Raw genomic sequence first — 10,191 nt, forward strand, 5'->3', positions numbered from 1 at the left:
GGTCTCTGGTGATTGGATGTGGAAGGGAGGACTTTGGTAAAGTCATATTGTCTGTGACTTCAAACTCTACTTCCGGTCCGGCCACTTCTCAACAGGACCCACTACTACCATCGTTTAAGGTCTTCCATTATTGATCGTGACTGATCCTGAGGGTGAGAAAAACGAAAACCAAATCAGTTGCAGGCGAATTGATTACAACTTACAGTGACCCTGGGGGAAAGAGTAGAACTGTCCCATAGGGTTTCCAAGGGTGGAAATCTTTACGGAAGCCGACTTCACATTTTTCTCCTATCGAGCGCCTGGCGGTTCCAAGTCCTGACCGTTAGGTTAGCAGTGGAGCGCTTCAACCAATGTGCCACCAGGATGAGACTGGTCCTGTAAATAGTGCAAAGGCCCTGAGGCTGGACAGTGAAGACTAGCGAGGAGGCACGAAGGCGTAAACTGTGGTGTGAGGTGAAGTCAAAGACATAACAGAGAGGACTGATTTCTAGCCTAAGACGAACAGCCTGTCTGCGCCCCATTAAGGCATGTGGAAAGAAAAAGGGAGTGGAGGAATGAATGAAAGATTTGATCCAGATCATGTTTCGTCAGCCGGCCGCTTTGCTTAGTACAAGCGGCCGGCGTACGAAATCAACCATCAAGATGGCGGCGCCTTCGCGGAAACCGCGACTTGGACGCTGCTTTGTTGGCTGTGAATGTATGATCTTGGCCACCTTACGGAATCGATCTTCAAGATGACAGAGTCTTCGTGAAGTCTCGCAATAAAGCCATATTCCTTGTTAACGTCGACGTCAAACGGCCGGTGTACGAACTCTACAGACAAGGTGGCAGCGCCTACCGGAAAGCTACGACATAGGCGCTGCCATGTTTTAAGAGAATGTATGGACTCGACCTCCGTACGGATGCGATATCCAAGATGGCGGCCCCTAAGATTCCCTTCAGAGCTCTAGGCAGGAGCACATCTTGTTTGCCGCGGAGTAGCAACACAGAGCTTGCGCAATAGGGTACGGTGCCCGATTGGGGCGACCAGAAGCGGAAGTGGTTGTAAGGCGCCTTTGCAACGGCCGCGGTCGTAATAGGGTGGTCTGTAGAGCTTCTCTTATCGCTGGACGCGGTTGCGAGAGGGTCCGCGGGGAGCGGAGATATGGTGAGTACTGAGTCCGGGGAGGAGTTCGGCTATAGAGGTCGGTGGGATGGATAATGGTGGAGTCCGACGGCAGACGCCTGGGGGTCCGTGGTGAGCGGTAACAGGAATCTGGGCAGAATGATGGAGGTCCGTGACGAGCCTCACCAGGGCTCTTTGGGCAGAACGATTGGGGTCTGTGGTGAGCATGTTAAGAGGGTTCTGTGATGAGCCAGGTGGGGCTCCTTAATGGGAATCTGACGGCGGTTCCGTGGAGAACCGTGATGAGGGGTTCTCTGGGCAGATCGGGGGTTTGTGATGAGCCGTGTTGAACGGTTTTTAGTGAGCCGTGTGATGAGAGTCCGGGGGGGGGCGTGTCTGTGGGGGTAAATAATGGGAAATCTCCGGGGAACTGTGGTGGGGGGCTCTGAGAGGTAAATCATGGGATGTCTATGGGAACCTGTGATGCCAGTCCGTGGGTAGGGCCAGTATATAGTGAGTTAGGCTGTTAGTGATGATTCGTTATGGGAGTCTGGATAAAATCATAGGATGTCAGTGGTAGGATGTGATGGAAAGTCTGGGATAGAGTGAAGAGGGATTTATAGGCAGAGTAATGGGGTGTCACTGCTGAGTCATGGAGGGTCTGCAAGGACCACAGTGGGGAGCTTTATGGGGTGCCACGGTGGTAATCCTGGGTAGAATGAGTGTTGGTGGTGAGCCATGATAGAGTTGTAATGAGGGGGATGTGGTGCCACGTTGGGAGTTCTTTGAGGAGCCATAATGGGGAATCCTACAGGAGGGCGATGGTTCAGACCCAGAGCCACCAGATGCTGGGGAGGACAGTAAGTCGGAGAACGGGGAGAACGCACCCATCTACTGCATCTGCCGCAAGCCGGACATCAACTGCTTCATGATGTGAGCCAGGGAGAGGTGGGTGGGGTTGATAAAACCTGGCGGGGTTGGGTGAAGCTGGTGGGGCTAGGCCCTCATATTTCCACCACCTGCCCCATCCTCTGCAGTGGGTGTGACAACTGCAATGAGTGGTTCCATGGGGACTGCATCCGGATCACTGAGAAGATGGCCAAAGCCATCCGGGAGTGGTACTGTCGGGAGTGCCGAGGTGAGGGGGGGTGGGATAGACAGAGCAGGCAGGTGGGACTTTGAGGGGTGAGGAGGAGGACGGAACCATAATGGGGGAGGTAATGGGGAATAGTGATGATGTGTCTGTGGGCAGAGCGATTGTTGGTTTGTGGTGAGCTGAAGCTGGGACTCCACTGCGAGCGCTGACAGAGGGTCCAGCAGGAGGGAGCGGCTCTGGAGCAGGAAGCTGGAGTAGGTGGGTGGGATAGGAAGAGAAGGAAAAAGAAAGTTTTGGGGCCACCCAAATCTCCCCAATGCTAAACCACATTGGCCCCACCTTCTACCCCACAGAGAAAGACCCTAAGCTGGAGATCCGCTATCGGCACAAGAAGTCACGGGAGCGGGATGGCAGTGAGCGGGACAGCAGTGAGCCCCGGGATGAGGGTGGAGGGCGCAAGAGGCCTGCCCCGGATCCGGATCTGCAGCGCCGGGCAGGGTCTGGGACAGGGGTCGGGGCCATACTTGCTCGGGGCTCTGCTTCACCCCACAAAGCCTCTCCACAGCCCTTGGTGCCCACACCCAGTCAAGTAAGTGACTTTGGTGGTCAGCATGGGTGAGGTAGTTCCATCCTGTGTCCTGCCTGGGTTCCTGATTTCTGTTTCTGACACCTTCCCCAGCATCACCAGCAGCAGCAGCAGATTAAACGGTCAGCCCGCATGTGCGGTGAGTGTGAGGCGTGTCGTCGCACTGAGGACTGTGGCCACTGTGACTTCTGCCGGGACATGAAGAAGTTTGGGGGTCCTAACAAGATCCGGCAGAAATGCCGGTTACGCCAGTGCCAGCTTCGGGCCCGGGTGAGCATGGGTGGAGCTGGGCAGGGTCAGGTGGGGTCTAGGAGAGGTTGGTTGAGTTTAGGCTTGAGCGGGCTGGGTTGTAGCCAGGCAGGTGGGAATGGCCTGCCACATTGAGATAGATGGGGCTTGACTAGATGCTGAGCTGGCAGGAGTCTCCCAGCACCATATATGTTTGAGTGGGCAGGGTGTTTACAGGTGGGACAGGGCTGAGCATGTTCTGGTGGGTGGGATGGGGCCAGGTGTATCCGGGAAGGCAAGGGAGGACTAGATGAGTGAGGGCAGGGAGGGGTTGGGGTGGGGCCAACCCCTATCCACCTGGGGCTGACCTGGCCCTTCTTCCTGCCTGCACAGGAGTCTTACAAGTACTTCCCTTCCTCGGTGAGTCCAGCCCTCCAGGGCGGGGTGGTGCATGCGGGCTGGGTGGTCGGGGCCAGTCCTGAGATTCTGCCCTGCAGCTCTCGCCAGTGACGCCCTCAGAGTCCCTGCCAAGGCCCCGCCGGCCCTTGCCCACCCAGCAGCAGCCACAGCCATCACAGAAGCTGGGGCGCATCCGTGAGGATGAGGGGGCTGTGGTGCCATCAGCAGTCAAGGAGCCACCTGAGGCTACGGCCACACCTGAGCCACTCTCAGATGAGGACCTACCACTGGACCCTGACCTCTACCAGGACTTCTGTGCAGGAGCCTTTGATGACCATGGCTTGGTGAGCGGGCAGGAGTGTCCGATGGTGGAAGTTACAGAGCAGAGGGAGAGAGGAGGCAGAGGGCATGGAAGACTGATTTGGGAAATGAGTATGTGGTGGGGTTGTCATGGGTCATGCCTTGCTTGCAGCCCTGGATGAGTGACACAGAGGAGTCTTCATTCCTGGATCCTGCACTGCGGAAGAGGGCAGTAAAAGTGAAACATGTGAAGCGCCGGGAGAAGAAGTCTGAGAAGAAGGTGACGAAGAGGGAGCACGCACTGGAGCATGGGAAGGCAGAGGCCAGCATGGGGATGGGGAGAGGCAGAAGTCGAGGCTAAGTGGGCCAAAGCCACAATGGGTAGAATGGTAGACTCTGGGACCGACTTGACTCCATTCTGGCCTGACCTGCCTCTCCTCACAGAAGGAGGAGAGATACAAGCGGCATCGGCAGAAGCAGAAGCACAAAGACAAATGGAAACACCCAGAGCGGACTGATGCCAAGGACCCTGCAACGCTACCGCAGTGCCTGGGACCTGGCTGTGTGCGCCCTGCCCAGCCCAGCTCCAAGTATTGCTCAGATGACTGTGGCATGAAGCTGGCTGCCAAGTGAGTCATTTCAGGGGGTCAGGTGGTATAAGGAAGCGCATGACCGGAGCCATTTGTATGTCTACCAGTCAACAGCATATCCACCATTCAATCAACTAAACACCTATCTACCCACTCACTCATCCATCAAGCCATCTACCTGTTCATCTGCTAGTCTCTGTTATCTTTTCACCAGTCACCCATCCATTCTGCCTTCCTTTAGTCACTGCACTTACTAGTCCTGTTACTTGCCACTGTCCTTGCCTGCACCTCACCCGCTGCCTCCCTGCAGCCGCATCTACGAGATCCTCCCCCAGCGCATCCAGCAGTGGCAGCAGAGCCCCTGCATCGCAGAGGAGCATGGCAAGAAGCTGCTGGAACGCATTCGGCGTGAGCAGCAGAGTGCCCGCACCCGCCTGCAGGAAATGGAGCGCCGATTCCATGAGCTTGAGGCCATCATTCTGCGTGCCAAGCAGCAGGCTGTACGTGAGGATGAAGAGGTGAGCATGGTGGGCACAGCGGGCTTCAGCCTAGTACCTGGTCCTGCCTGGCCTCATCGTTCTCTCCACCCCACACAGAGCAATGAGGGTGACAGTGATGACACAGACCTGCAGATCTTCTGCGTCTCCTGTGGGCACCCCATCAACCCACGTGTTGCCTTGCGCCACATGGAACGCTGCTACGCCAAGGTTGGGGTGTCAGTCTGAGGGGGCGGATAGTATGGGAACATCACTGGGCCCCGTGTGGACACATTGGTTGTCTGGGAGGGCATGCAGCCACATTCCAGTTCCTTCCTTTTGTGCTCATCTCTCCAGTATGAGAGCCAGACGTCTTTTGGGTCCATGTACCCCACACGCATCGAGGGGTGAGTGTGGGTGCCACTTGGGGTTAGAGGAGCAGAGTAATAATGGTTGGGTCAGAAGTGGAATGTGGGTGGAGCTGGGACAGGATGTGGTATGGGCAAATTTAGATGGGACCGCCCTCCTCTCCCTCACCACTCTGCTCCAAAACCCCAGGGCTACTCGCCTCTTCTGTGATGTCTACAATCCTCAGAGCAAGACATACTGTAAACGGCTGCAGGTGCTGTGTCCTGAACACTCACGGGACCCCAAAGTAAGGCTTCCTCTCGGCTCTCTCTGTTCTGCCTCTCCTCACTGCCTTACTGCCCCACATCCATCCCTCTTCTCCGTCCTGACTTCCCTCACTCCTTCCCTTTTCCTTCCACTCCTCCTGTTTACCCCCTAATCATCCTTCATGCCTTTCCCTTTTCCTGTCTCAGTGCCTCATATTCCTAACCTTTTCCCTGTGCCATCACTTTTCGTTTTTCAATTTTAATTGTGATTTGTGTGAGTTTACAGAGTAAATCACCTTCCATACAGCAGCATATACACACCTTGTCTCATGACATTGACTACAGTTGTCCACAATGTGACAGCTTCCCTCTCATCTGCTCCCCATAGTTACCTCTCCTCTGTGTCCTGACCTCTCATGAACTGCCCACTGAGCTGTCTCCCTGTGCATACACAGCCTATCTGTTCTCCTATGATTGATCTCTCCAAGGAGTGTCTCTACCTTATATAAATGTTCAATTCATTTGCCTGTCTTTTGTTTGGCTGGAAGCCAAAGGAGTGGGTTCAGTTCCAGACCTGAAGGGCAGCTAGAGCCCATAGTCTCAGTGGTTTCACCAGGCTCTATCTAACCAGGAAACCTGGTCCCTTTGGTTTTTAAAATGATTTTGAGTTTTGTTTTACATTTTCTCCCACTGTATCCAGGATCTCCTACATAGATCTCCCGCCTAGTGTTTGACAGTGGTAGCTGGGCACCATCTAGTTCTTCTGGTCTCATAGTCACATAGGCTAAGGATTGCATGGTGTACCAGTTGCTTGGACTAATTGTTCCCATATGTCTTTGGTTTTCTTCATTCTTTCTCTGGATGAGGAGAGACCCATCATTGCATCTAGATGGCCACTTGCAAGCTTTTAGGATCCCAGTTGCTACTTGCTAAAATAGAATATGTAACAATGTTTTTGTGTAATATGTTACGCCAACTGAGCTAGATGTCCTCTGCGACTATGGTCCCAAGCCTACTCCCTGAGCCATCACTTTTCCTCTTCTTCCCAGACTGTTTTTCACTCTTGCCTTCCTCACTGACTCTCATGTATGTTCTCCTTGCTCAGCCTTTCAGTCCCTTCTTCCTCCCTGCCTGAGCACTTTATATTCTTCCTCTCTAGTGATTGTCTTCTATTCCTCCTTTCTCTTGTTTTTTTTCATTCTCTGCTTTCTTCCTGTCCCTTCACTCTCCCCTACTTCCTGCCTGAACTCTTTCCATTCTTTTCCTCCTTTCTGGTCATCCCCCATTTCTCCCCTCCTCCCTGATCATCACCCTCCATACATCCTCACTGGTTTCCTGCAGGTGCCAGCTGATGAGGTATGTGGGTGCCCACTCGTACGTGATGTGTTTGAGCTCACAGGAGACTTCTGCCGTCTGCCGAAGCGCCAGTGCAACCGCCATTATTGCTGGGAGAAGTTGCGCCGTGCTGAGGTGGACCTGGAGCGTGTGCGTGTGGTAGGTCTGGATGCTGGATGTGGCCAGGGCAGTCTGGACTTCAGGAGCTCCTTCTCATGGCTCCATCTGTTCCCAACAGTGGTACAAGCTAGATGAGCTGTTTGAGCAGGAGCGCAATGTACGCACAGCCATGACAAACCGGGCAGGGTTACTGGCTCTGATGCTGCACCAAACGATCCAGCATGACCCACTCACGACCGACCTTCGATCCAGTGCTGACCGCTGAGCCTCACTTGCCCAGGCACCTTCACACCCTGCATTCCTGGCGGAATCACCCATGTGTCTGCTCCTCCATTCAGCTGTTTCTCTGAGGATCCCTGAATTTCTCCCTGTGGCATCTACCATTTGGCCACCCATCAGAGGGTCTCAGAATTTCCCCATTCCTGTCTGTCCTTGTGTCTTTCCATCCTCTGTGCCTGGGTGGGACCATAGAGTAAGGCATTAACTCCACCCTCCCTGGGTTTTGTTAATAAAATTTGGAAAAATCAAGGAAGACAGTTTCTCATGGCCTCCAGACTTGTCTCTGGCAGCATTTGTGCCCCAAACTGCTGGGGAAGATGGGCAGTGGTATACCTATATTTGGGAGGGGCTGCATGCTGAATTATGGTGGTGAAGATTATTGAATATATACTGGACAGAGAATGAAAATCTATTTTGGAAGAAGTACAGCCAGAATGTACTTTAAAAGTGAGGATGGCGAGACTTCGTCTCATATTTGGTCATGTTACCAGGAGGGACCAATCTCTGGAGAAGGACATCATGCTTGGTAAAATGAGGGTCTGCAAAAAAGAGGAAGACCTTCCACGAAATGGACTGACATAGTGGCTGCAATGATGAGCTCAGACACAGCAAGGATTGTGAGGACGGCGCAGGGCAGCGTTTACTTCTGCTGTACTTAAGGTGGTTGTGAGTTGGAACTGACTTGATGGAACATAACAGCAGCGGTACATGAGTGGGAAATGAGTATGCAGTTGACACCCACTCTGTGCTCTGTAGGACTCCTTTGAGCTGTGGGGATATGCCCGGAGAGGGAGACCCCCAAGGTTATCAGCTTATTTTGGGACAGTTAGCACTGAGTTAGCATTCCTTAAGTGTGTGGCTGATTGGGTGTGTTAATATTCTCCAGACCGGAGGTATGTTAAGCAATGGACACAATCCTCTACCCTCGTTTGGGGCATATATACAGCAGGAGCCCACTCAGTGCCTGACACCCAGCCCCTGTCCTTTGTAGGGTTGACTCAGTCCTGCAGCAAGACCTTAGAGGGGTGGACATGACCCCGCTCAGTCGCACAGCCACGCTTACTGTTTACTTGTGGCGAGGCATGGTACCTTTCTCCAGTTTCCTAGAAAGGTGGTGAGGCCTGCGCTAGGTGTAACTCGGTTTCCTCTCCCTCCCACGACTTTGGGAGCTCTGGTAGCGTAGTGCCTGAGGCACTTGACTGCTAGCCAGAAGGCTGGCGGTTCAAACCCACCAGCCACTCCTCAGAAGGCAGATAGGGCAATCTACTTCCCTAGTGATACTGCCTAGGAACCCCAAGGAGGGGTCGCTATGAGTCAGGTCCAACTCGAGGGCACAAAACAACAATCCACGACTTTAGGACACCAAGACCAGTTGGAGGAACTGATAGTTGGAGGAACGGAGGGTAGTGGTGCGAACCAGGCGAGAGGTGGCAGAGGGGGACGCTGGCGCAGCCCCAGCCCCTGACACTCCCCTCGGACAGAAGAGGAAAGCCCAAAGCGCAGGTCTGTCAGAAGCGAAGTGCGCTAGCGCTTCTCCAGTGTTCTCCGTCCCTTTCCTCCTGTGCTCTTGGATAGGGCTAGAGAACGTAGGCGTAACCCTAGGCCTTCACGCCCCCTTAGTTTGGCATCAGACAGCGCAGGCGCGAATAAGGTGGTAATGGGGTAGTACGTTCCGGATGGGGATAGCCTGGCTAGATGCGCGGGTGCTGCAGCTTCTCCGCTGAGGGAGCGAGCCGCAGTTGGATGTCACCGCGCCGGCGCAGCAGGTCCGCAACTTGCGCGCGCAGGTGTGGAACATAAGTACGCAGGCGTGGGAGCTTCCCCACTAAGGGCACGCACTGTCGGGGCATTAGTACGCAGGCGTCTGGCCAGGGGCGGTGCCCAACAGGCAGGCAGCGGATTTCCGGTTCCGGAAGCAACGAACGGCTGGAGCGGCGACAGCTACCGCTTCAGAGAGGCGGCTGCGGAGGAGGGAGAGTAGAAGGCGAAACGGGCAGGCGGGCGTCTCGCCATGGGTCCGCAGGCCTAGAGCGACGGAAGCTATCAGCCCGTCGCAGAGCTGGTGAGACAGCCATAGGAGTGGAAGTAGGGAGCGCCTAGGCGGAGAGTGGAGGGAAATTGGGGCTCAGAAAGCTGACGAGGAGGAATGAAGGGCCCTCAGACCGGTGAGAGGGAGGAATGGCGGCGTCGGGATGCTGAAAGAGAGGAATGGGGCATGGAACGCTGACAAGTAGGAGTGTCGGGATCCTGGACGAGGATGGGGAAAATTGAAGGGGAGGATTGAAGGGCTTTTAGGCCGATGACGGAGAGAAATGGGGGCGTTGGCATGCTTGAAAGGTAGGAGTAGAGTGCTCGGATGTAGGATGAGGAGGAATAGGGGATCAGACGCTGACAGATGACACGATCTCTAGGTGAGGACAGGAATGTGGGAGGAGTCAGAATGCTGAGGAGAAAAAGCAGAGTTTTTCGGCTGATGAGAGAGGAATGGAGAATGAGAAGGTAGAAGAAGAGGAGTAGGGGTTTTTGGTTATAGAGGAAAGGAGTCTGATTTTCTGGCTGAGATTGGGGACAAACTGGGTCAGAACACTGAGGGAGAAAATAATGAGGCGGGGGCTCTTGAACTGAAGACGGAGAGGGATGGGAGACTTCCAGGAGGAAGGGAAGGAATAAGTGTCTGTTCAGGCCAAGGATCTGGATGAGTTGGGGGCTCTCGGGCAGGGAAAATAGAGTTCATAAAACTGAAGTAGCTGAGAGGGGTAAAAACCAGAAAACCAAATTCACTGCCGTCTAGTCGAATGCGACTCATAGCGACTCCTCCTTGGGTTTCCGAGGCGGTATCACTGCGGAGGTATGTGGGAGTGTTAAAACAATGAAGAGCAGAAATCGAGGACTTTTGAGTGGATGAGAGTATATGGTCAGAATACTGAGGTAAAGTATTGAGGACCTGTGTCAGGGTGAGAGTAATGAGGTCTCTTTCTCAGAGGATGGGGAGGAATGAGACCTCTCATGCTGAGGACTGGAAGTATAGGGGGTCTCAGACTGACAGACGGAAGGAAAAAGGGC

At 54.1% G+C, this 10,191-nt stretch overlaps 1 protein-coding gene across 1 annotated transcript; it reads left to right on the plus strand.

Moving 5' to 3' along the window:
• Positions 1 to 1,569: 1,569 nt before the first annotated feature.
• CXXC1 (CXXC finger protein 1) lies at positions 1,570 to 7,114 on the plus strand. Its single transcript, XM_007943851.1, has 15 exons — positions 1,570 to 1,602; positions 1,920 to 2,038; positions 2,143 to 2,243; positions 2,555 to 2,790; positions 2,881 to 3,057; positions 3,409 to 3,435; positions 3,513 to 3,758; positions 3,887 to 3,994; positions 4,159 to 4,343; positions 4,615 to 4,822; positions 4,901 to 5,011; positions 5,138 to 5,187; positions 5,339 to 5,435; positions 6,736 to 6,888; positions 6,968 to 7,114. The coding sequence occupies exons 1-15, from the start codon at positions 1,570 to 1,572 to the stop codon at positions 7,112 to 7,114; spliced, it is 1,998 nt and encodes a 665-aa protein (XP_007942042.1).
• Positions 7,115 to 10,191: the final 3,077 nt, after the last annotated feature.

This window comes from Orycteropus afer, unplaced genomic scaffold, assembly GCF_000298275.1.
Source record: "Orycteropus afer afer isolate SDZICR_OR568_19922 unplaced genomic scaffold, OryAfe1.0 scaffold00113, whole genome shotgun sequence".
Classification (NCBI taxonomy): Eukaryota; Metazoa; Chordata; class Mammalia; order Tubulidentata; family Orycteropodidae; genus Orycteropus; species Orycteropus afer.